At 40.0% G+C, this 27,242-nt stretch overlaps 1 protein-coding gene across 4 annotated transcripts in view; it reads left to right on the top strand.

Moving 5' to 3' along the window:
- LOC102219342 (cell adhesion molecule 1-like) overlaps positions 1-27,242 on the top strand; it is a 388,017-nt gene that overhangs the window by 261,957 nt on the left and 98,818 nt on the right. For all 4 annotated transcript variants that reach the window (XM_023342782.1, XM_023342783.1, XM_023342784.1 and 1 more), the window contains exon 2: positions 8,580-8,597. In XM_023342782.1, the coding sequence (XP_023198550.1) occupies positions 8,580-8,597 (18 nt within the window). The remainder of the gene's footprint in view (positions 1-8,579; positions 8,598-27,242) is intronic.

The raw sequence follows: 27,242 nt of genomic DNA, 5'->3' as shown, positions 1-27,242 counted from the left end.
CATTGCATAACCGAGTAGAAATCATTTTAGTGCAAAGAGACGAGTGCAGAGTTTTCGTCCCACAGCAGGTTTCTGGTGACGCAATGTGGAGACTTGGCAGCGGCTTTAAGTCTCCCTTTACCGGGAGCAGGTGCCAAAACGAATGCAAGACTAAAAGGTAGCAGAGATGGATCTGCGGCGGTTCTCAGTTCAATTCAAAACACTTTACTGATCCCACAGGGAAACAAAGGCTGCCTTTCCACCAGTCCTGTTCAGTCCGCTTTAATCCAACTCCAGTCCGTTTGCCTGGAAAGTCTGGTTCGTTTTATGGAGGCGTGAATACTAACCGAACTCTGGGCCACCTACAAACCTCGGTCTGCGTTCGGTTGAAGTGAACTCTGGTTCAGTTCGAATGCATATGAGAATGCCAAGTGGACCGGAGACCACTCCAAAAGCAGGAAGTGGACTGCAGCGCAGGGCATTCTGGGTAAATGCAACCAAAACAAATGTGCTGGCAGGAGAAATGCATCATGGTCTTTAGCCAAAAGACAAAAGAGAAATCCTCCAACTGCTAAAATCTGACGCCACTCCGTTTTTGTTTCTGTTTTGTGAAGAAGAAAGTTGCTCTCAGTGTCTTCTTCAGCAGTCTCTGTGTTGTTTCCTTCAGTGGGTCTTGGTGGAGATAACAGGAAGACGATGACTGGATGGACGGAGAATACAGACGCATTCAGGTTTTTCTTTGTCGACAGTTTTAGAAACTATTCTTTCTTTCCACGTCACAATCATTTAGTACTTTCTCAAAGAAAACCGTTACAAAGAGGGAGCCAGAAATTGGTTTGTGCTAGGGATGCAAACAATTAATCGACTTATGATTGTAGATTAATAGTTTATTATATTAAAAGTAGTTCTAATTAATCAACCAGTAAAGTTAGCTTAAAACTTCTTTTAGTGTTGTAGTTTGGTGGCCATCCAGCAGAGGGAGCAGCTGGTCATCCGTAACCATAGAAACAAAGATGACATATAGTCCTGTTTGGAATGCAAAACGCACTTTATGCAGTTCTGTTATGAAATATAAAAACTCCACAAAGTCATTAAGTTTCATCTTAACTTATTCAGCCATGCTGCATTAAATCATGAAAAACTTAGCGCCTTACTGTTGTGGAAAGATGGTCGGCCCAGTTAATTCAAGGGAAGACATATCTATTAGTTGTTTGTTGATCAATAAAATTGATCAACTTTACATTAACTCATGAATCCATTTCTTTCATCCCTATTTTCTGCCTTTCCTTCTGTTGTATTTTGATCGTAACTTACCAACGAAATGTTGAGACATCCCAAAAATATTTTTCATGTTACGTTGAAAGACCTTCACCCTTTAGTCTTTTACGACTGAAACTCCAACCTCTACCAGTAGCTTTTAACGCTGCACAGTTGCAGATGAAGCTAATGGATCTCTATATCACAGGAACGTGCGGCTCGCTCTTCATGTGTCAGGCTGAGCCTCCTGCATTTCACAGAGACAAAATAATAATAGAGACGTGTGCAGGAGAGGCGAACCTTAATTACTTAAACCCCTGCTGGCAGCATTCCTGTCTCCTGATCCTGTGTTAGCTACATAATAAGAAAACGCTGTAGGCCGTAAATAACAGATTAATATTTTATCACAATGCTTTGAAGCCAAAGGGGATCCAGGTACGGCTGTAACCTTCGAGCTCACAGCGATGCAGCAAACAGTGCAGCGATTTCCACACTCGACGTGCTGCTGCCTTAAAAGAAAGGCAGTAGGGTCGCTGCGATTGATAATTAGTTTTTAATGTGTCACACCCATCATGTCCAATTTCATGCCCTTTGGGCAGCTGATCACAGATTTAATCAACATGTTATTGCTTGCTGTACTTAAACCGACTGCGGGGAGTGAGACGGGGACGGTGTGTTTGAGATGGAGGAGCAGCAGAAAAAGGTTGTCAGCATCCCGACAACGTCCCTCTGTGATGGACACTGACTGTGCGTTCCAGGCCATTAACCAAGAGCGACGATTGAAGATGACGTATTTGGAAGTGTTTGGGAGTGTGGCGTGTTGAAGGAAGTCTTTGTTATTGTGCTTCCAGTGAAGGAAAGAGTCGCCAGGCTTTACATAATGGATGCAGATGGCAACAGGTCTGGTTTGTTTAGTAAGTCCATTTGGAAGCACCCGTTTATTTTAAAACCCAGTTGATTCATTAGCAGTAGGGTTTATCTGCTCATTTCCTACCATAATCTCCCAACATTTCGGGATTAAAAAAACAGCACCATCTCCAGCCCTTTTTTTTTTAGATTTTATTTGACATGTCTGTTTAGCTGTTTAGCTATTTAGCTATCGCGGTAGGTAGCTACTACTTTCATATTTTGAAATGTTTTGTAAATGAACCTTGAAGTCCTATTAGCTGGATTTCTGTTACAAATGTACAAAAAACTTTGTCAATGTATCAGTAATGTCGAAAAAACACAATTTCACAATTGCGCTGTTTCCATTCAATAAGAAAAGCAAAATCACACATGAATAAGTTTGTCCATGTGAAAAGACATTAAAAAGCCGCACCATCCTCCTCCTGCCACTTCTGTTTCCATTGCAGTTTTGTGAAATAGACTAATTTTGATACAGCTGTCAACCTCCTCATCCTAGAGCAAAAACTTCTGGAAAAAACATGTTTGTTTGTTTGTTTGTTTTTCAAAATTGCCATGTTTAAGCAAATTTATTTTCATAATTGCAATTTGCGCAGTTATATATGGTCAATGGAAACCTAGCCACAGAGATAAGTTTTAAGCTGATTATCAGAGAAAACAGCTAAAAGTGACCAAAATATTTTAAAAATGTTCAAACTGATGGATGAACTCAGAAGTATGAACTTCAACATCAGATGAGTACATTAGTACTACAAGGCACATTTGCTCTAATGGGCAAATAGCAGAGCTAATTTTTTGTTTAGCGCTTTTGCTAACTTTGAAAGATATTTAGATATTTAGCTGCCCCTAAACGTTTCAGGGTCAACTCTGTAGGACTAATTTACCTGGCTGTTTTGTAAACTTTGTTTTGAAGTTTTGGTTAACATCTATTCAATTTTCAAGTAGTTAGCCGTTTATATTCATGCTCTTATTTTTGAAGAGGGTGGAGACTGTTTACGCAGAGGTTCTGTTTCCTCTCCTCAGTTTCTCTGTCTTTTTTAAAACAGTAACTTTATTTTAATCAAGAAACATACAGAAACAAAATAAAACAGACAGTAGAGGACAAGTACAATATCTAAGGACATCATAGCACAAATTAAACTGTTGTCAAATCTTTCAAAGGCAGACATAATGTGAAATGCTTTAGCATTAGCTTCTGCTAAACATTGTGTTGGTGTAACATTTAGCATTAGTGGAACTAATGTTTATGATTAGTACTCTAAGGTTAGTTCATTTAACTTTTTAGTTAGTGTTGAATAGTACCACTGAGTACTATTCAAGTAAACTTCATTATTATGTCAAATATTTGTTATTCTAGTAACATTTGGGATCATATTTGTTGCTAACTTCTCATTTATCCATGAACGCTGCATCATGATTGCGTCAGTTAGAAGCTATTGTTTTCTGGCTCCTTTACGGACTTTGACAGGTTTGCAGGTAAGTCAAAGTTAGTCTGTTGATTAGCCAGGCTAGCTGCTGTGGGAGTGAACCTTTATAGTTGTGCATTGGACTAATATGATAGGCTAATTGTTGTAGCCTGCTATAGCCTGTTTCTGTAAGTGTAAAAAGTAGCACTTGGTGTGTGACAGATTGCTAATTGTCCATGATGCAGCAGGCCAATTATAGCACCAAAAGACATGCTAAATGTGATAGCCACTTGCTAGCTGTTGTAAATCGTTTTTGTTCAAACAGTGTTGTTACCTTTAATGTCATAGATTCCTCAAGTATTGCAACCATCTCACCCTACACAGCTCACAGGAACAATTTAAACATTGAGAACGTTTAAATTGTAGCTGAGTTATGATGCAAACCTTTACTTGTTTAGGAACCATGACTTTTTAAACCTTTAAACCGGAATCTGCCCTGAGGCCTCATAGAAATCTGGTTCTGTCTCTAGCGATTGGAAACACCCTTTCTGGTCAGAGTTTCTCAAATTACTTCGGATCTGTCCTGACCCTTGTTTTTGGTCGTGATTACGTTAGTCTTTATAACCACTAACTACATTTAGACGAAGCGGCAGACAGAGAAGTGCAAGTGTTTATCTTAAACTACTTGCCTTCATGGCTGTGAGTCAAATGTGGAGAGAGACATTGGGTGTAGTGGAGGCCTTCATTAAATGCAGCTCAGGCCCTGGTGAAGCCCTGGTTAATGTCCCTATCATCTCTGGAGTGGGCCAGCGCCTGGCTCTGTGTCCAAATGATTCATGTTTAATGCATCTCTGCAGTCCTTGTCATTTAACCTCACCTCTGGAGGTTGCGGGTCGGGGTGGGTTAGCAAAAAGCTCCCACAAGGCCCGCGAGGGGCAGAGCGGCCATGCAGTTATTCTTCACCTGCTCTCCATTTGCTTAACATGGGGACGGCTGCTCCATGTTTGGCCTGTTGCCGCTCAATCTCCCCACAGCAAACCCTCCGCATCACACCGCGTGAACCTGAACTCCATGGTGGTCCGGGTTGAATCGGTGGCTCTCTCTGAAGCACTTTGTTACTCCGCTCTCTGCGTACTATGCTTGAATGCTTAAGCAGGAGACTACTGATGCGTTGCAGAGAGACTTAGCAGTTTACTCTTCTGGTGAGTGCTGGAGCTTTGGTAAAAGCTTTTCTGGTGAAACTGAAGGCTGTCAAACTCAATCAAGATTTTGTCGAGCAGAATAAGCGCTGCGTTAGAGCCGGGAAGTCGAGGGATTTCACCAGACTGAATTCAGGATGCATGGATTGAAATTTCTGCCGCCTATTAAACACAAAGCGGGTAGAGGATTAATTATCTAAAGGCATAAAAAGGCAAATAAGTTTTGCAGATTAACACGTCAGGAGAAGGATGTGACTTAGGGACATATTTGTCCTCAAACAGACAAAGTAACCAGAGGTAACACAAAACACAGTTTCCAAATGATTACGGTGGACTCACGCCTAATCGTGGAGCAATAATTACGAATTTCTCCTCCAAATTATTTGTGGAAAGCACTCCAATTCTCTGATTTTTCTTGGACCATATCTACAATAATCTACAGAGAATGCAGCTTGGGAAACTTAAAAACCTTAGCACAATGCTACTTCACGTTACACGCTGTGAAGCAGCCAATCCAAGAGCACCATTTATTTTCCTTGGCTCTGATTGGCTGTGACCTCAAGAGCGAAACTAAAGCAGACTGTAGATTTTAGCTTGTCTGGTCGTGCCAAGATGGTGTGTATTTATTCATATTAAGGTCAGAGTTTCCCCCAGTGTGTTAGGACTTCTACGCCAGCTGTAACAGGATGCACAACTTGCAACATTTTCTGGTAAATGTGAGTCGGGTCTTTGTGTTCTGTTGGGTCAGCAGCGGTTCTGGCCTTGGAACTCTCCCAAGAGGCCATTATTGCACAGTCAGTTTCTTATTGTCGGTTAGTGACCTCTGACCTTTTCTGAGGCAGTGAGTCCTGCAGAGCTTTAGATGTTCTGGACCTCCTGGATGATTCTTTGATGAGATCTTGGAGTAGTTCTAGTGGGTCGGCCTCTCCTGGCCTCTCCTGGAAGGTTCTCCATGGTTCCATGTGTGGATAAAGTTCTAAGTGGGTTTTTGGAGTCCAAAAGCCTTAGAGGTGGTTCTGTAACCCTTTCCACTCTGATGGATGTTAGAGACTATTTCTAATCTGTTATTGAATTTGTATAAATCAGGACATGATGTGTTGCTTTTTGAGAGATTGAGTCAAGGTCAGATCAGGGTTGGATCAAGGTCAGATCAGGGTTGGATCAAGGTCAGATCATGGTTGGATCAAGGTCAGATTAGGCTTGGATCAAGGTCAGATCAGGCTTGGATCAAGGTCAGATCAGGCTTGGATCAAGGTCAGATCAGGCTTGGATCAAGGTCAGATCAGGCTTGGATCAAGGTCAGATCATGGTTGGATCAAGGACAGATCATGGTTGGATCAAGGTCAGATCAGGCTTGGATCAAGGTCAGATCAGGGTTGGATCAAGGACAGATCATGGTTGGATCAAGGTCAGATCAGGGTTGGATCAAGGACAGATCATGGTTGGATCAAGGACAGATCAGGCTTGGATCAAGGTCAGATCAGGCTTGGATCAAGGACAGATCATGGTTGGATCAAGGTCAGATCAGGGTTGGATGAAGGTCAGATCAGGGTTGGATCAAGGACAGATCAGGCTTGGATCAAGGACAGATCATGGTTGGATCAAGGTCAGATCAGGGTTGGATCAAGGACAGATCATGGTTGGATCAAGGACAGATCAGGCTTGGATCAAGGTCAGATCAGGCTTGGATCAAGGACAGATCATGGTTGGATCAAGGTCAGATCAGGCTTGGATCAAGGTCAGATCAGGGTTGGATTGGGGTTACATTGGATCAAGTCAGGCATTATGTCTGAGTCCCGGCAGTGAAACTCCTTTTATTTAAGCTACGGTAACTAACTAATGGTTGTAATTATTTTTCTACATATACTCATGCTGGTATCTGACTATTCATCTAATGAATTCATCATTTGAAAACTGTGCTTTGTATTTGCTCAGTTTATCTTTATTAAAATCTATTTGATTATCTGAAACACTTCTAAGGGGCTTGATAGTTTTTCACATCACTGTATAATAATTTATCCTCATTATTTCATTTAATTTTCTTGTTTCTTTCTCATCCTTCATTTTTCTTCAAAGGCAGCCTTCCTCTCCCTCCTCCTCTCCATCACTCCTACTCAGTCTCTGAATCCCTTTCTTGCTTCGGATAATGGTAATTAGAATATCACCATGATTGAAATTTGGCCAAACTTGAAGAGGAAATAGGTTTTCTAATCAAAAGCTGCCTCTTAGCTGGAATCCTGATGCTTCCTTGGCTGAAGACTGTTCCTCTATGATGAGGGCCCAAATGGCTGCCAGACTGTACCAAAGGCCAACTCTCTCTCTCTCTCTCCCATTCTCTTGCTCGCCCATGTTGGACCGGCGCCTCGGCTCAGGGTGATTTCGCCGATGCTTCCTGCTTTTGTCATTTATTAATTCTCAGGTTTTAGATTTTCTGCTGTCAAATATCTTATATTATTGCTTTTAAATAAAGATTTTAATACTTTACATCATAAAATATGTCAATTGTTTCCGCATTTAAAGGTATTTGAAGAAATTATTATTTTTTTCATTGTTTTTTTATGCTTTACTGAGGTTTTTTAGGTTTATGTATAAATCTGATTTTATTTGGTCTAAACAAAATTGCAAATCGTTTTTGCAATTTGGCTGAACTGGTTGACGTCATGATTTTAAATAAATATTGAGCACGAAAGAAGACTTTACATTTTTAAATTTGTTTAGAAAATAAGCAATATTTGGTTGTTTTTGTGTTCATGATTTTATTTTATGATAAAGTTTTATACAATTAATAGGATTATTGACAAAAACATCCAATGGGTTACATTTTAACAATTAGATGATATTACAAAATAATAAAAAATACATATAAAACAAATTAGGATACCTAACACCTATCAGATTATATAACTAAATAATACAATTTGGTAAATTAAATAAAAAAAATATATATTGAGAAAACAAAAGAAAATCACAAATATTCTTTACTTATCAGTTGAATTGTAATTTGTATTACATTTTATCAAGCTATATAAAAAATGAATTAAAGTATTTAACTAAAACAGTTAAATTGGATTTAATCTATAAACTGAACAATTTGAGATTTTCCTCTACTATGAACATTGTTTTTTTTGTTCTTTTCCTCATATTTGTGCAGAAATGTAACAGGAAAACACGATTCTTTGTTCCATTGAAACATTAAAACACTGCTGAATATCGGTCATCCCATTAAAACCACTAAGTAAAGCCGCCCAGAAACTGAGAAACGATCCTGTTTGTGAGACGAGTTGTGTGTGGCAGATTTCTTCGGCTCGGAGCGAGGACGTCCTGGAGTTGTTGCCTAGTAGCAGAACATTTAAACTTTTAGTGGGACTTGATGGAAATGCGCTGTTTCAGTTTAATGGAGCTGCATTCATGTTTAAGCCCCCAAACTATGCATGAAAGCTATTAGCTGAAATGATGACTGAAGTAACGACTTAATTGAGCCTCATCTGGCTGTAAAAGGCTCGTTTCCTGGTAAAATGCTGCAGGAGTTTTAGCTGGTTGCTCTGTTTCCACCTGCGATTAGCGACTTCTCAGAATGATGCTGAATGTAGATGTTTGTCTTTTGAAGCTGAAATGTTATTTTTGTTTCCAGCAACTCCCTGGTATTATTTTAGTGTTTCTTCTCTAGCAGGGAATCGACCCATTTCCCGTTTCTCGTGTTCTTTCCCAGCATGCTCCATTATGTTCGTGTAAATCAACCTTAAGCAGGTGTTTCAGTGCTAATCTCCCTTTCTGTTCTGTGTTTCTCCCCCCTCCCCTACCTGTTTCCACCTGCCTGACCCTTCCACCTCAGGAGCTGCACAGGAACCAGGTAAGTCCTTCCTGCATGTTCTCCTTTCCTCCGCGCCACAGCTTCCTACGTTCCAGCTTTTCTCCTTCACTTGTTTAATTCAGGCTTCCTGTCGCCTTCTGGTGTGGGAGACCAAAAGTGTCAAAAAACAAGAAAAATCCAATCAAAACTTAATGAATAGAAATAATTGCAAAATTTTAATCCTTAAAACTTCGATATTAAAGCTGTTGCTCTTTTAACTTCAGCCGTATTGAGACATAAACACAGTTTTCATCTGATAGAACAAGGGGTCTGTCATCTACGCAGTTCAATTGAAGGCTTAAAATTTGAGATTGAGTTGAAAAGTTATTTTTAAACTCAAAAACTGATTTGAAACTGAAAATAAAGATCAATTTTCAGATTCAGGTTCTTTTCCGTTTCAAACATCTTGCCTCTCTGGGTGTGGGGGCGGGGCCCCGTGACGCATGGGCGGGGCCTCGTACATCGGGGGGGCGGAGCCTCATGGCAGGCTGAATCATGAAAGCTCCAAACAGCAGCTGGACTGAATATTTTCAGGAACTGTGGGAACTGGAAATGTTTCTACAACATCATAGATTTTCTATTTTTATGTGATTTTTGAAAAATAATATGCCTTGCTGATATTAGCTGCTTATATTGACACACGTCACAAATTTGTGCCAAAATGATCTTGACAAAGTCTCCACATCGGGATATCTTCAGTCGGACACTTTACAGATTCGACCAAGTCAGATGTTAATAACTAGCTAAGCTTTGTTCTCATTAAAACAACTTTTTTACAGCTTTATTCTACTAGTATTATGTCTTTTTTTTCGTAAATTTTAACAAAACAAATTTTAGTCTGCCCCTAATACTTGTGGATGTGTAATGTATCTATTTTATTCAGATAAATGAATCTGAAATCTGAAACAAAATTTCTAAAGAGAAGATCAAACTGTTGCGATGGTCCAGTCAAAGTCTAGATACCTCAACCCAATTGAAATGCCGTGGTGGAACCTTCCCAGAGCTGTTTGCTTGTAGAATATTGGATAAAAATACAGCGGCAAATTTGCTAAATTAAATAAGTTGCCTGGTATAAAAGCAACATTGTTTTAGTCCTCTTTTGCAACTTGAAAGAAACCAAACTGTTTATGGAAGAATGCACACTGTCTAAGAACGCCATTTCAGCTTCAATTTAAGCCACAATGGATAGAAATTGGACAATAAATAAGAAATCATTTTTGTGACAAATTCACAAACCAGGCCTGCAGCCGATCCCCACCGTGCGTCCACCAATCAGAAGCCTCGCAGCCCATCTCCGGCCCTTCTGTCCTCAACATGGAAACCAAATCCGTGCCCAGTTTCTGTCCCCACAACCGGTGAACTCCTTTCATGTTTCGGTGGCGTTTTTAAAAGAAACTTCTAATTCGGAGGCTTTAATAAGCCGTCTCATCAGCGTTCAGGTTGATCTCAGATCCCTGGTTCTGCTGACTGAACCGTCGGTGGAGCCAAATGAGCGCGGCAGCAGCCAAATCTGACTCGCTTACCCTTTTGAACTCTTCGCCAACGGCTGCAGTTCCTCAGAGGGAGTAGAGAAAGTAACGATGGCGCTGCCAGCAAACTGCCTTCAAGGTTTGAACCACCCGCTTTAAACGCGTTGATGAATTTTGGACTTTAGATTAATTAGCAAAGCCATTTTTAGTAGAGTCAGGAAGTCATTAATGTTTATGGTTAATCCTGAGATATTTAGTCCCTAAAGTCACTTCTACATGTTTTGTGTAGTTAATTAGGAGTCAATTAGAGAAATCAATTGGTGCTCCAGATGGTTTATTTTAGCTTAGAGGAATTCTGAAACTTTTAGGTGATGGTGTTAGTTCATAATAGTGTTCATTAAAAGTTTACAATGATTAGGTAAAGTCTGTAAAAGTATGGAAATATCTTAGAAATGTAAGACAAGTTTTGTGATAGTGGGAATGCAAAGGGAGCACATCTGTCTTGGTCCTTAAAGAAACAATCTTTAGTTCTTGTTAATCTTTGTTTCTCCATGTCAGTGGTACAATGAAAAACACAACATTTTCTAAAAGACTACATGTTGGATGGACCAATAGAAGAATTTTGGCCAATATTTTTATCCAATTTTATGGCCAATAACCAATATTTATTTTTCCACGCAACACAATGGAAATACACATCAATTATTAATGCAGACTGACCCTTGTTGTGGATTTCACTGTGGAACGAAACTCTAAGTTATTTCCAGAAAATCACCAATTTTTTATCTAAAATATTGGAAACAAGATGCATCTTGGGAAGCTGGAATGCCAAGGCCTCGTGGCTGTTTGATTTTATCTGAAGTCTGATGTAACTTCCATCCACTATTCTGACAACTTCATTATTTTTATAAATGACTTTATTTAAAACAAGAAACATTCAGGAACAAAATAAATACAATATCTAAGAGCATGATAGAACATGCACATTATATTAAAATTAAATTGGGGCTTGAGGGTTGTACTCTTTAAGGGCAGATGTGATCTGAACTGAAGTTAGCGCTTTAGCTTCTGTTAGCTCTGGTGTTGGAGTAGTAGAACTAACTTTTTAGCTAGTGGATCCCACTAATAATGTAATATACTCTTTACTTACACCAGAGCTTCATCTACAGCTCTGGTGTTATATGAAAGTATAACATAAAGGGTATTTATGGGACAGTTGTTAGGAGGAAAACTCTAACGGTCTCCTGTGCAAATTAGAGTAAAAATGCTGGTCAGAACAGGAGCAGATATTACTTCTACTGGAATTTGGCTTCCCAACGTTCTTCCTTCTCACTAACATAATCCTGATGAATATAAATGTTTTAAACATCAGTTCAAGCTGCAGATTTCTCCATAACTTCTTGGTTCTTGGGTGCATTGTTCTGCTCTGATCTGCTCTTTGGCCAGCTTCCGAAGCGCCCTCTGTTGCTACGCGTTCGGTCCTTTAATGGAAGCCTAACCTATAATTTTCATCAGGCGCAATCCTGAAATTAATTAGTCGTAAAGGTGATATTATATATGCCCTTTAAGTAGCTACTGAGGGAACTGATAGCAGAGCAGCGTAACAATAGAAAACTGGATTTTGCCCTATAGTGCCCTACAGCTAATAAAAGCTTGCTGCAGCCACATTGATTAGCAAAGAAAAAAAAAAAGAAGAGATAGTGTTTGAAAATGGCCTTCTGCCGAGCTGAAAGGTAACATTTTTAGAAAAGACCTCAAGGCTAAAAAATATTTTGTGCAGTCAAAGGTCCCGTTGTTTGGATTCTGCAGAAAAGGCTTCTTTCTTTCTGCACGGGTGCCTCACGTGTCGGTTCTGGGTGCCAATCAATAGGACGGGGGGGGAGCGAGGTGGGCCGAGCGCCGCCACGGTTAAACACAAGGAGCCTTATCCACGTGTGGACAGACGGGCTCTTTAAACACACGCCGGCACGCATGCATGCGTGTGCGCGCGGCCTCACACGCGCCGCACGCAGAGCACAGCTCAGATAAGTGACTGAATCAATCACGCGCATACAGTGTTTGCTTGTCAGCCTGTATGCTTTCCCTTTTATAACACGGGTTCAATTTCCCAAGCTACTGGAGCCCTATCGGTGTTTTTCCAAGAGATATATTCAACAAGGTCATCTCTCACTGCAACAAGAAACAGCGCAGCCGCAGGGACGTGTTTTTGCTATTGAAATGTCAATATTCACTCTAGCCTGTCGCATTATAATCTACGTTTATCAATAGAAAGGCAGCTTAGGACACGGCTCCTTCTTTACCGGGACGTGTTATCCGACTGCTGTCCACTGATTTATTCAGGTAATAGCAGCATGAGAGAGACGGGTCCTGTTAAACTTCTCCAGCCTCGATTTCATAATAATTTCAGATTTTATTTTAAATTTTGAGCATTCCTTAAAAATCTAGTAAAATGTTAATATTTTTCGCAAAGCCAAAGAGTTTGACAGTGTTAAGGGAGCTGGAAGCAGGACAGCATAATTAATAAAGTGTAAGTCAAGTGCACGCTATAAAAAAGTTATGATTGGAATAAAATTTAACAGGGAGCAGAGGGTTTTTACGCAGAGCTCATGTTCGAGAACTTTCACATCCTCAATTTACTAGGAATAAACTAATAAAAAGAATTACGCTTTCCTGCATCACGTGCTCTGAAAAAGTATTTGACCCCATAGCAGATTTCTGACGTTTCTAGTTTTTGTCACTTTTTCATGTTTCAGATCATTTAACTATGTTTTACTTGTTAATGGGTAAAAAGAAAAAAGAAGCATTTTTCAAAAGATGATTTAAAAATGAAGGGACAAAAATATTAAAACAATCCTGGCCCTGTGTGAAAAAGTACGGAGCCCCTAAGAGGACATGGAGAGAAAAAAAAAGGAAAGAAATCCCGACTTATTATCTCGAGATCCCGACTTATTATCTCGAGATCCCGACATTTCTGAAAAATCGCGAGTTACTTTTTTTGGGGGGAAAGGCATGTTTTTATGCGGTAAACGTGGGGGAGTGTGTCTACATTGATTATGGAGGACGACTTATATCATTTTCTGCGGTCCAGAGATGTCCCAGAGGAGGATATCATGCACATGCAATTTAGCGTACATCCATCGGTAACCGTGAAGCTGTCCAGAGGACTGTAGCTGGTTATTAATGAATTCTACCAAAACTGCCAAGTCGGAAAAGGACTTGCGCCGAATGAGTCCCCGCGCTCTGAAAACTCTCTTCAGATGTCTCTCACTAATACTAAATCCATGTCTGCTGTCAAGCGCTGATTTAATGTGTTTATACTCAAGCCCAAGCTCGAAATAAAAATCTATATATCTACCCCCACAGATCTACATAACGACTGTGATTAGGTCGTTATGTACTGATGTCGGGATCTCGAGATAATAAGTCGGGATAATAAGTCGGGATCTCGAGATAATAAGTCGGGATCTCGAGATAATAAGTCGGGATTTCTTTCCTTTTTTTTTCTCTCCATGTCCCCTTAGGGGCTCCGTAAAAAAGTAATTACACCCCAAACATAATAACTGGTTATTCTAACCTGGCTGCAAAAGCTGCCAAGCAGTGTTCATGATAACTTGTAGACAATTATAATCCTACATCAGTTCAGCAGTTTTTTTGACGGGTGGCTTCCTGTTAAAGGGGAGTTTTTCCTCTCCACTGTCGCTACATGCATTCTTGGTATGAAGGATTGCTGTAAAATCAAGCGATTCTCGCCCCCTGCTGGTCCAGGAGGAGTGAGTGCTGCCGGTCAGCGATGCAGTCTGCTGGGTTTCCTTAGATGGAAATATTTCAAGCTACTTTTAATACTTAATTTAACTTACTGTTTGACATCTAGGATGATAGTTTTGTAAAATGCCTCATGACATTTGCTGTGAATTTTCACAATATGAACACATTACATGTTATTGTTTACATCCAGAAGTTTTGTGCATGCTCACAATGCTGGAGGGCAAAAAGGCCATTCTTTTCTTTGCCATTTTTGTTAACTGAGTCAAAATGCAAGGCATTACACAGGACATCTACATGTTGTCAAAGTCAAACTAGCATAACTGAGCTACGTTCTTTCTCCCTTGCTATTTTTTATTTATTTTGCATTAAAGCTTTTTCCTGACCTTGTTATGTTGACAATTAGTAGCAAAGTACTGTGTCCCTTTTTCTTTTGTATTTATCATACGTACATTTAAGATTTAACACTTTGTGTTGGTCACTTAGATAAAACCAATGCTAGTCATCGGCGGCGGGGAGCTTTTGGCCTAAAGCAGGAAGCTGCAGATGGGATCTTACCATCATCCCTGAATGTTCCCTCAAACACCCTGAATGTTCCCTCCATCCCTCCGTAATGGTTCGTGTAAAAACCTCCACCTGTGTAAAGGTTTCTGAGCCAAACCTCCCTTCATACAGATGATCAGCAGCAGAGAAACAGCAGCCAGACCTGCTGCCAGCCAGAAGAACCGACAAAGCCGCCGTGGTTTGGCTTCTCTGCTGCACTAAATTCTGCCTCTCTGGCTGCTTCTATCAATAATATTAGATATTAATAACGAATAAAAAAAATGCATGCAGCTACTGCACAGAGAAATATTGCAGATTTGTGCCTTTTTGTTTAACTGAATCTGAAGGCCAGTCTGTGTTGACAGGGTCTGCTGCATCCTGCACCAGTTTCAGGCTTCGATCCGTCTGCCTGCTCAGATTCCACTCAGTACATGGAGCCAAAACGTCAAGTTGTCAACATGTTTGACTCAGGGCTGGCTGCACAACTATGTGGCAATTTCCTGCGACGACGTTGATTTGATATTTGTGCCGTTGTAATGATTGATTATTATGGAGCAAATCAGAGAAATCCCCCCAACACGTCCTACAGACTAACATCTGTCTTCTTTCCTCGGCTTTTAAAGCTCTGCTGTTTGTTGCACCACCAGTAGAAAATATATCTGAATAACTAATGTTTCTGTTATCAATTATATAGATATATGGTGGATTACTTTTAAAACCCCAGCCTATTCCATCAGGTCTCATTTAGACCTGCGGGCTGTGAAATTTAATAAACGTCCTTAAATTTAATAAACGCACTTTGACAGGCGCCTCCTAGTGTCCAAACAGCATCCCAGCAGGTGACTGATTGTTTAATTTGTATTTTTTTCTCTGGAAAAAGTTTTTCAGTTCCTCCATTTTGGGCAAAATGAAAACCAAAGTAATTCCAACAAGAACATTTTTCATTTCATTCTAGCCAGAGTCTTTTTGCTAATTTATTGTTTCACTGCTGAACAGTGAACCAAACGGAACGATCACAAACGATCCGATTCGTTTGAACAGTTCTTTAACCCAAACAGTGGCACGCCCGTCTGTTTGTTAGTTGTTCTTTGTTTTTATCAACTTTGTTTGCTCATAATGCTGTGTATGACTTTAATCATTCAGTTTTTGGTAAAAATAGAGAAAAGAGAAAAATGATAAAGCATTCTCATGGAAATGATTGAGTTTTTCTTAATTTATCATGCGATTAACTGATTTATTGATTTATTGCATATTGCCGCAGGCCTATAAAAGTGAACTATTTTCCTCTACTGTTTGTTGCATTTTTATTTTATTTTGTTTCTATAACAAAAATGGCACAAAACTGTTCTTAATTTGCACAACTCTGTTATTTTTTGTTGCAAAATCCAACTAAACACTACATGAGTATTTGATGTTTATATCTTGAAATTGTATCTTTTTTTTTTTCACTTTTTTCTCCAAAGAGTTTTTGCGGCACTAGTGTATTATTTGCGACAGTAGGCAGACAGGAAAGAGGGGGAAGACATGTGGCAAAGGTCGCCGGGACCGGGAGTCGAACCCGTGAGGACTAAGGCCTCCAAACGTGGGGCACGCTAACCCCCTGCGCCACCACAACACGCCCCGAAATGGTATCTTTTATGAAAATATGTACTTGTTTGTGCAAGATCAGATGGCGGCGATTCAACTTTTTTTTAATAACTATTTTTAACAATTAACATAAAACTATATTTTAAGGCTAAAATGGTTTGTTCTTAGAAAAATATCCATTTTCATAATGAACTGGTGCTGGTTTAACCATATTGAGAAACCAAAAGTAACAGGAGGTTTAGACTTAGACTTAGACTGACTTTATTATCATTTTGCATGCACAGGGTGTATACAGAACGAAATTTCGTTGCATACGGCTCAGGACAATGTTTTGAGCTTTCAATTGTGAGGTTACTCCAGAATAAAATAAAATACAGTATAAAATATGAATATAAATATAGAATATAAAGTGCAGGAATGAGAGTAAAATATAAGTTATTTAGCTCTGTACATGTGCAAGGTATAAAGTGGAGACCAGATTTTAAGGTTTGGGTTAATTTCCAAACCAAATGCTCAGTGTAATCTTCTAACAATGTTTCAGTGGAAAGGTGGTTTTGCTGGTTCTGCATTCTTGCCATGTTGGATTTCGGTTATCAGAGTTTTTCTTGTATTTCCTCGCTGCTCCAGCTGAGGGTGAAGGAAAACTTGCAGAGCTAAAGTCGCCTGTCCTCAGCTGTTTGTCGCCTGTCGCGGCTCCTGAAGAGAAAATCTGCTTCACCCAGCGAGTGTCAGGGTTGACGGTGAAACGCCGCCGCGCTGCAGCCGCCTGACTCGACACAATATCCACATGACTGGCTGCACATTTCAGACCCAGTCGCTCCACAGAACCACCCACACTGGCAACGTGAAGCTGGGTCCACCGCGCTTAAAAAATTCATAACCGACTTTCTGCAGCTTTGTTGAGTTAAAACGCTTTACATAATACAGATGAAATGTTTTAGCACTGACAGACTCCCTGGCATTAAGAGTCACATTTCAAAAAAAATTACAGCTGAAGCTTAGATGCGTTTCATTTAATTTAGTTTAACATTTTATATCAGATTATTCTGTAACAATTTACAGAACAGTTTTTCATTTTATACGTTTAGATAAATCTGCTTCATTTTTCATGGGGAAAAAGGAAAATAAATGAAGGTAAAACCTTTTCTGGAATATAAAGAGTCAGTTAAAGAACGACAATCAGCCACCGTTTAGCCCGTTGTTAGCGCTTGCTAGCAATAAAACATATTTGACAGCCAGACATTAAGTCACATACTGTTTACTTGTTTATTTATGACATGGACGTCCTGATGTGGCGCTATATAACAGCGTGAACGAATCACATCCTGATGCGCAGTACAGCTGCTGTCCTGTCTCCCACTGCCTGGGTTTCCATTACAAATTCATGCAAAACTTTGACGATATTCTGGCGAAAAAACACAATTTTGCAATTGCAGTGATTCCATTACATAACAGATCTAATTAAAAGACACATGAATAAGTTTGTTCACATAATAAGTCACAAAAAAACATGATCCTCCTACCACTTCCTGTTGTCTTTGTCTTTTCCTCCAGTAACATCCGGTTGTTCATCACATGAACGTGAAAAAAGTCTTACTGTTGCGGTTTTGTGAAACACACAAATTTTACGATTTTAGTGAAAAGCGTGATGCGTTTTTGAAATTGCTCATTTATTTTCGTCCTTCCAATTTGTGCAGTTGTATGGTCAATGGAAACAGTTGGTCAGTGAATCATTTTATGAGTCACGGAACGTAGAAGTTTCACCTGACCGGCGTTGACCTCATCTGAACTGAACAATGAATGAATCGGTTGATTCAGTTCGTTCATTTTAGTGGATCGTTCATGAACGATTCACCAGGAATCAGAAAGCTTTTAGTTTATTCTCATAAAAATGTGAAATTTGAGTCAGTCATGGCTTCTGATTTCAAATTCAACATGCTGTCTGAGTCTACTCTCTGTTTTTCATTAGATCTGGTTCTCATCAGAATTATTGACAGTCATGCTGGAAGGATTTCTGAATTATCCGTTCTGCAGGTGTTTGGAGCCGAACGCACCCAGAAATATCAGCTGCTTGAATTCAGTCAGTCGAGATTCATATTATTGATAATTCCAAATGATTAAGAAAAATTGGGCAACTCAAATTGCTTCTGTGTCTCTGATATCATATGCGGGCCACTTCGATAATACTTGGAGCTCCAGGTTTAATTATGCTGTTAATAAGGTTTGGACTCATTTCAGATTTCATAATCTGCCAGAGAGGATGGAGGCTGGCAGGGTTTGTACAAATCGCAGCTTTTTGAGCGCACTCCGCCAGCATGGCGGTCCAGTATGAAACATTACTGGCAGCAACGCTCAGCGAACTTGTTCAATTTGCTGAGAAGTCTTTGTCCGGATAACTGCTGAGGGGACAAAAAGGAAATAAAACTAATGTTCCTGTGGTTGATACTTTAATAATCCCACCATTAGTGAAAGTATTGGTTTAAAACAAGCAACCTTTCACTTTTATTTCCATTATTGGTTGTGGATCTATTTGTACAACATCTAAAGTATTAAAAACAAAATGCAGCTTGGGAAGCTGGGCCTGGTATGCAGAGTAGTTTATTCAACCAGAGGTTCCCTTAAAGAAACGTTTAAAATGTGACTTATAGACTAACCTATTGCTGCAGTATGTAATATTTATAAGGAATATATTGTTTTTACATATTTGTTGTTTTTGGTCGGAGCGGCGCATTTCTGCAGACGGCAACAGCAGCTCAGGGAGGAGATGGATCTTTTCACAGATTATCTGTCTCACAGCAAACTGTCAACAGCATGGTGACACATTTAAAAAACATGTGAAGAACATATTTTTAATATGATGCATATACAAACTGTAGCTTTTTAAAAATGTTTTTGGTCTGTGGGAGGAAGCCAGAGCAACTGGAGAGAACCCAAACATGGAGGAAGATCCCAGACTGGGGTTCAAACTCATGACCTTCTTGGAGCAAGGCAGCAGTGCTAACACATGCTAACATATGCTAACATATGTGAAACGGTTCAGATAGGAAATCGACTCTCCTCCCTCTCCACCTCCATCCCTAAATCCTAGTTAACAATGTCTTACTCTGTGTGAGTTCTAACCTAAGCATGAATCATATTTTATATGAACAGAGCAGGTGCTGATGGGAGGAAGAGGAATTCACTGGGATTTCCTTTCTTCCTCTGACTCCAGTAGAGGCTTTTTTTTTCTTTTCTTTGTTCATCTGCCACAAGATGAAGCTACACCCCCTCCCTCCTCCCCGTCTTCCTCCTGAAACACATTTCCAAACGAGTGAGTCCGGACCACAGCTGCCTCTCTGACGCATTAATCACGTTGCGCCGCCGCGCAGCAGAAACACGCGTCGGCGCACGCGACTCCCAGAACACGCGCGGCGCGTCCGCCCACCACTCCTAGCGATCTCCAGTCTGTTGTACACCAGCTCCGTGTGCCCCCACCCGGCTCCCACATGACTCTCCATTTTCCTGATCATTAGTGACTCCGGCGCAGAGCCGCCTTCCATCCATCCCTGACCGCCGGCTCCCCTGCCACTCCTCTGTTTACTTCTCCATTTCTTTTGATTTCTGGGCGATGCCTCCCCTCGCCCTGCTGGGAGCAGAAAGAGGATGGAGGAGGATGCAGGAAGGAAGGGAGAGGCTGTTTTGTTGGGGAACAGAGCCGGCCCAAGGCGCATGCGTCTCAAACCACTGCTTAGTGCCTCCACACCACTAGGGGGCCCTAAGAGCACTGACCTAGCATGATCATATCTTAAAACAACAGTGCGTAATACAAACTAAAAGCTATTACACATGAAAAATGATTTCTATTGACACATTTCAGCATGAGGCACAAAACATGCTGTCGATGACTGGCATAGCATAGGGAAGTCGAGGGAAGTAGTTCAGTTATGCTATCCTGACTACGATAGCCATAACATGTAGCTGTGCTGCGGAGTTTGGTGTCTTTTGGTTCACTGAAGAAGAAGAAAAAGGCGGCCTGCACATCAACTCTGACAGATAATCAGTAGAGCATTTGTTTAAATAAGCTAATCCACCACTGTGGTAGCTAACCTAACACTGCTACCATAGTAGCTACATTAGCTACCACCATGGTATCATTCACTTTTTAAATAACAATCTCAAAATAAACATCAAGCCTGAAAACATAAAACTGCAATGAACTGAATGTTTTTGTTCTTTGGGTTGGACGATGTTTGCGTGTTTTTTTTTTTTTGGCCCCAAAAAGGTTTCGACTGTTAGAAAACACAATGAAACGGGTTCAGGTCAAACATAAAGCGTCCTGATGAAGCTAATCCACTCATGCTACTCTTTACTGCAAATACATTTTTTGTAAAGTAATATCTTAGATGAGTAAATTACTTAAAATGGTCTAAATCTTTTCACTGAGGCAGTTTAATCATTAAAAAATGCTTAATTCACTCAGTTTTAATTATTCTGGCTAAAATTGAGAGAAAATCCGAAATTCGGTTTCTCAAAGAAATCAGAACCTACAAAAAGGCTTTATTAATGTAACGTTTAGTCAACCAGGTAGATTAAAAATCTCTTTTAGGATCCCACTTAAATCACAGAATCTCCTGAATATTCATTTAAAACAAACTTAAATGAACCAAAAACTGATTTTATTGGTAGGCAAACATTTGTTTCAGTTTTAATTTTGGTATGAAAGTGTACAAAATTTGCATATTTATTCTTCGTTTCCAACCAGTTCTCCCTGAAAGTATCAAAATTACCTCAACACTAAGCAATATAGATCTTATTTCCTTAAAGTACAGAATATTTTATGTACATTTGATACATAATACACAATACTTTCAGGAATCTAATGAATGGATTTGAAAGGTGTGTAAACTTGACTTTAATGTCCTTATTTATATATTTTTTTGCCTGTTTTTTGGTTTTATTTTGTGCTATTATGGGGTTAATGTGTGAAGCTTTTTTTTTTATTTTTACAACAGATAAATCAGAGTCTTGCACTCCAATAGAAATGATTGAAATTCCTCCTGACATTCAGATGCCTGCAGCTTTAAATTCCAGCTAAAGGTTTCCGTCCACAATAGACACAATTTCATTTGATACGTTTGGTTTTGTTGCTGCGTCTCCATGACTAGAACCTTTTTCTAAGACTTTATCGCCGACCTTGGTGAGCTTCCTTTGTGCGGATCGTAATATAAACACACGTTTTAAGTGCTCTCGATATGAAGAGGCTTTTAGAAACCAAAAGAGCAGGAAAATGAGTCTGAAAATGCAGCTGAAGAAGTAAAAATCTGAAAATATAACCTAAAAAATGAACAACATCAGTTTTCTTATTGCTCCGGCTCTAAATTATAAGGTGAAGGATGAAGCCTGCATCATCATCATCATCATCATCATCATCATCATCATCATCATCATCATCGCTTGCACCTTATAATTTAGAAGGAATTGATGACAGATTTACTGTAATTAAAATCAGCTCAGTGGAACAGCTAACATAAATCTTTCCTCTTTGAATCGATGAAAGATGGCCGAACGTTTCAGCTGCTGCTTCTCTACACTCACAATGTCAGAAAAAATATGAGTTACTGAAATATTTTAAAAAACTACTTTCCTAGTTTAAGACGGGTTGTCCAAAGTGTGGCGCGGGGCCCATTTGTGGCACACAGACTGATTTATTTTTATTTTTTTGCTGCCTCCAACTGCAATGCATGAATGAAATAAACGTGCACAGGCAGCTGTCGTAATAAATTGTCCCAGAAGTTATCGTGATAAACGATATTATTGTCGTTTTTCAGACCATTTTCAAATGATACCATGGTAACGACATAATAAAAATTCAAGAACACATTCTCCAAGATCAATAAACTTTAAATGCTAGAGAACATTTGACCACTGGAAGTGGGAGACATTTTAAATATCCAAAACAAATCAACAATGCTTGAAGACAATTCAGCTGATTTTTCTGGATCGGTTGATGCCAAACCTCAGATACCGGATTGGAAGTGAGAAAAGGACAAGTTTATGATGTTTTTTTCCGCAACTTCCATCCGATGGTTGAGTTCGGCGCTGCAGGCGACGCTTCGGGCTCGTTTTAAAGCCGCAGTTTTACTGTCAAATATTCACTGATCTGAATAAAAATGCACGACGTGAGCTTGTAACGTGTTATTACACCGTGTGCACAATCATTCAGCAGCAGACTCGCCGGCCTCCATCGTAACCTTTATCTTCCCGCGACTCCTTAAAAAAAAAAAAAACGACATGCAGATCGGTCTGGAGCATTTTTAGGAAATCAGAACAATTTAGTCTGTTTTTCTCAGCAGCTGGGCGGAGCGGGCTGTTAACTGAGATGTCAAGGCCTCCTATGAGATTCTGTATTCACATTCTGCTTCATCGCCTCAAGATAATAGAAAAATATTCCTTTAAAGGGATTTTAGCAACATTGAAAATTTATAGAGTAACAAAATAGGCTTGAATAATAGAGTGCAAGCAGAATGGTGGGAGCTTAGAAACGGAGAATCTCCTGAAAAAGTTCAATATTTTCTCTAGATGTGTCTTTATATAAAGCTCTATCACACACTAAGATCCAAGTGTTTATTTCTTGAACCTTTGATTAATATGGCTTAAGGAGAATGAAAACAAAACAATTACGTGTCAAAACCAAAGTTATTTCATATTCATAGAAAGTTGAGTGGGAGGAAAAAGTGCACCAGTATTAACTTTGATTAGCTATGACTTGAAAATCTATGCTTTCTTCTGCTGAATGAGCTTTATGGAGAGGCTGGTTCCATTTCCCAGCAGGACTTGGTTCCGGTCCAGAACGGTACCAGGACCCGCTCAAAGGAACAAAACCTAAAACCGATTCTCGGTCAGGTTCTTAAGGTGTAGCTTACAGATGTAACACTACAGATGTAAAAATTTAGCTAAAACTACGTTTTTAGATTTTTTAAAAAAAGCCTTTATACTGTATTTTTAAAAAATTATCTTTTTGGTTTTTTTGGGGGGGGGGTTTATCCCAGAAATTAAATTTTAGAAGATAAACCTCCAACCTGGATCCAAAACAGGTTTTTTATTTTCATTTCTGTTCACATATGGACCAATTAAAATTGATTTTTAATACAAAAATATTAAGTTACAGCCATGTTGACATGACAGTTATAACTCAGCCTCCAAAGATCATCGCTAACGACGCTGGTTGCTAACAGAGTGCTGCATGTTATTGTAAAGTTAGTGGAAAGGAAAAAGTGCGGCACAAAGCAGGTATACCTGCAGATCACAAGATTCAACAAATATTAACCTGTTGGTGGTAAAACATAAAATAAAAAAATAATTCACTGCTATTATTCATCGCGTGACATGAAGCTAATCCTAGGGGGTCCACAGTACACCCCGGGGGCCATTTGTGGCCCCTGGACTGCTATAATACTTTTTAATAAAAGTAATCTCAATCTTGTTTTTATTGCTCCGAATAGATTAAATAAATGTTTAAAAAATCAGAAAACATGCAATCACACTTCTGTGTGCAGAACACGAACACACACTTAGCCTTGAACGTGTGTGTGTGTGTGCAGCAAAAAAGGAGAAAACGATCGTATTCGACTTGCTGAGCAACACACAGTGTCTGAAATGTCAGAGAGGAATTAATAATCTCTGCAGGATCATAATCTGTTCACACGCCGACATGGAAAACAGTAAATACATTCATGTTGGAGAAAATAACTGGAACGAGTTCAAATGAGCTCCAACACCTGAAAGTTTACGTTTATTAATCTGTTGTTATAATCAGGTGATTGAGTGGTAGAAGAGTAAAGACACAAATTTACAAGAACAAAAATCAAGATGGCCGCCTTGGGCGTGTTAACATCACTCTGAACTATATCCAAAATTAACACTTTCCAAAAAAATCAAGAATTCACTTAATTAATAAAATCAATTTGTTGCCCTGCCCTTCTTGGGAACCACTATTCTATGACTCAGAGAGCCTGAACACAGATGCATGCCACACTTTTCAAATCGTCACTGGAATAATTCTGAAAACTAGCTAGAACTTTTCTGTAACTTCACATTTCTGCGTCAAAAGATCCAAATAAAACATGAAAAGTGAAGAGAAACCAGTAATCCTCCTTTTATAGCTGCGTTTCCATTGACCGTAAAATTGCACAATTTCACATTTCTAAAATCATTTTGCCAATTATCTTTTTGCATTTGAACGTTTTTGTGTTCGAATGAGGTTTTTATTTGTGGCCGTATTCATATTGGTCTACTTCGCAAAACTGCGATAGAAACACTTTTTTCGCATCAGACGAGTCACATGATCAACAGCCAGATGTTACTACTGGCGGAAACCACGAGGAAGACGACAGGAAGTAGATGGAGGGGGAGGGAGCTGCATGTTTTTTCATAAATTATCATGCGAACAAACTGCTACATGATTATTTTAATTACGTTTCTTATGTAATGGAAACACCGTAATTGTGAAATAGTGTTTTCTTAACATTTCTAATGAAAACTTGGTCTGTAGGATCAGCTGATTTTCTTTTATTTCAGACAAATCGATTATAAAACAAGAATACATACGCATGTTTACATAAATCTAAACAGACACATAAAAAAAAGAACCCAATGTTTTACAACATGTTGATGTCGGATGATCTGAGAGGAACGCCGCACACACCGCTCGGGTCGCTGATGTTAAGTAGACGGGATTGCAAGCCAATTCAGTCTCTGCGGCCCAATATTGCTTTTGATTAGTTTTAATTTAATCTAATAAGAGATCACACAGCAGCAGCAACTCACCTAATAAACACGACATCTCTCACAAACAGGTGGAGGCTGAAGGTTGTCAGATATGATGTTTATGATCAGACAAATCTGATTCTCGTGAGATAAGAGCGCTAGCAACGCTCACAGATGTAAAAAAAAAACAAAAATCAATTTCCATTGATTTAATGAACGATTAAAATAAAGAGAAGACTGGCCAACACAGGGAGGAGCGTGAACTTCTTATCTGCATACCTCAGAAGTGAAGAAGCTCTGAACATCCCCGGCCATTAGGAGGCGGGAAGATGAGCAGGGAAGGAGAAATTGGCTGTTGTGATGCTGACGGATGAGGACAGACAGCTTAACAAATGAGCTTCAGATCAACGGGCCTCGCCGGGCCTCGGCGGCCCAAACAGAACCCCGACTAAATGAACCTCCGTGTCTTTGATATTCAGGAGTCGACCTCGCTTCTCGGAGCTGAGCGTCGGTGGGCGGCAGCGTGGGCATCTGCTTATGATAATATGTCTTCCATACAGCCAAACGCATTTCAAGGCACCACTGAAGGTTACAGCAGGGGGCCGCAAGGTGTCTGCCGGGGATGACTTTAAATGAGGCCGCCTTGTCAGCGGCTTAATTGTTCCTGTTGTGCAAAATAAACACGTCTGACATGGCGGAGGGAGGCGGAGGCCAATTAACGGCGGCCGCCACCGTCGGCATGAGCTTCGGGAAGAGTCAGAGCTGCTTCCAGCAGGCGGAGAGAGGAGGAGTTTCATTTGTTATTAGCAAACAGTGGTGCAAAAAAATGGCTATGCGACGCTGCGCCAAAACAGTGGTGTAATTTCTCTATTAAACAGCCATTTGCACATGTGTAAATGATCTGATCTGTAATAGGCTTCATGCCTGAACCAAACCAGGAGCTTTAATAGAACATAAACTAATGTTTAATATGGTGGAAGATTATTTAAACCTGTTTTTCCAGGATTTTTCTAACCTGCCGGCAGAATTTAATTCTGTTCTCGAAGACTTTTGGGCTATTTTCTCTCCTGATGGTCCAGTAGACTCGGTTTTATTGGGGAACAAAACGTCAGCATCCGTTCCATCTCCAGCTGCTATAGTTTTCTTTCTCTCTGCTATGAGTCAAACCAACTAAACACTTTGAGCAACCTGTTCCCCTCCTCACCTGTGGGGGGGGGGCTGCATCAAGAACCACTGAAGGAAACGACACAAAAACCTCTGAAGAAGACACTAAGCGTTACTTCCTTCTTCCCAAACGGAAACAAAAATGGAGGCGTCAGATTTTCGCCGTTGTAGGATTTGTTTTTGGCTAAAGACCACGAGCCATTTCTCCCGCTAGCACTGAGCTAGCATGTTTGTTTTAGTTGTATTTACCCAGAATCCCCTGCGTTGTAGTCCACTTCCTGCTTTTGGAACGGTCTCTGGTCCGCTTGGTATTTACATATGCATTCAAACAGAACCAGAGTTCACTTCAGCCCAGATCGAGGTTTGGAGGCAGCCCAGAGTTCGACTTTGTCTTCTCATCTCCCCAAGCGAACCGGACTTTCTAGCCACAGGCTGGTGTGAACGCAACTTTAGACTGCAGGTCCTCTAAATCTGTAGCTTTGTATCTATCCTCATTAGTACTTTAAAAATCACAGGTCAAAAACAAAATAAAGAGCAGTTAGTGTTGTAGGAAGTTACTTGTTCTGGTTTTCCTGCAAACAGCGACTGTAAAATGGTGAACTGTTGATGTTTTTATCCTCCTTAGCAACACTTAAACACGTCGGTAGTAGAGGTCACATTCAGAAGCACATTCCTGTAGAAATCACTCAGTAATGAATGCATGGTGGAGAAGTGGAGCGTCGGGATCTCATGCAATGGTTCTTCTGACTCTGGAGTTCAAACCACTGACTTTCTGAATGGTGAGGAACCTCCTAGCGAGGGAATCAATACGGCTGTCTGCACTTCAGAGGCAACAACTGCCGGCGCATACAAAGTTTTAAATCCAATCCTGTTGGAAAACAAGGCATTACATTATGACCACCTGGATAAATCCTGGATAAAGTGTCCAAGGACGGAGAAAAATGTTTCCAAATTCCTTTCCATGTCGCATAAACATTCAGTTTTATGTAAAATCAACTTTTTATCTCTCCGTCATGTTTAATGTTTCCCCCCATCAATAACTAACTTGGAGTGTTGCTTTGATTCTTTCATGTTTGAGAAAAAAATCATTTAATCTCCATGGCAACCATTCAGCTTTTAAAACACCTGGGTGGACCTAGCCCCGCCTTTCAGGCTCTGCTCCTACAGACTAGCCAGTAGTAATTAGCAAACAGCTGGTGGAACTGCTGAACTCACAGGAGCTGCTGCTAACCAGCAACGCTGGTTAATAGAGGAGCCATGTTGGGGTGACTTCCTGAAGGCGGAGCTTCATCGTCTTCAGAGAGACGATGAGTTTTTAAAGAGACAGAGACCAAATTTCAAGGTGTTAAATCAGGATGTAAAATTTATTTTAAGT

Source organism: Xiphophorus maculatus, chromosome 11 (genome assembly GCF_002775205.1).
Source record: "Xiphophorus maculatus strain JP 163 A chromosome 11, X_maculatus-5.0-male, whole genome shotgun sequence".
Taxonomy (NCBI): Eukaryota; Metazoa; Chordata; class Actinopteri; order Cyprinodontiformes; family Poeciliidae; genus Xiphophorus; species Xiphophorus maculatus.
This window is presented reverse-complemented; position numbering and strand designations above follow the sequence as displayed.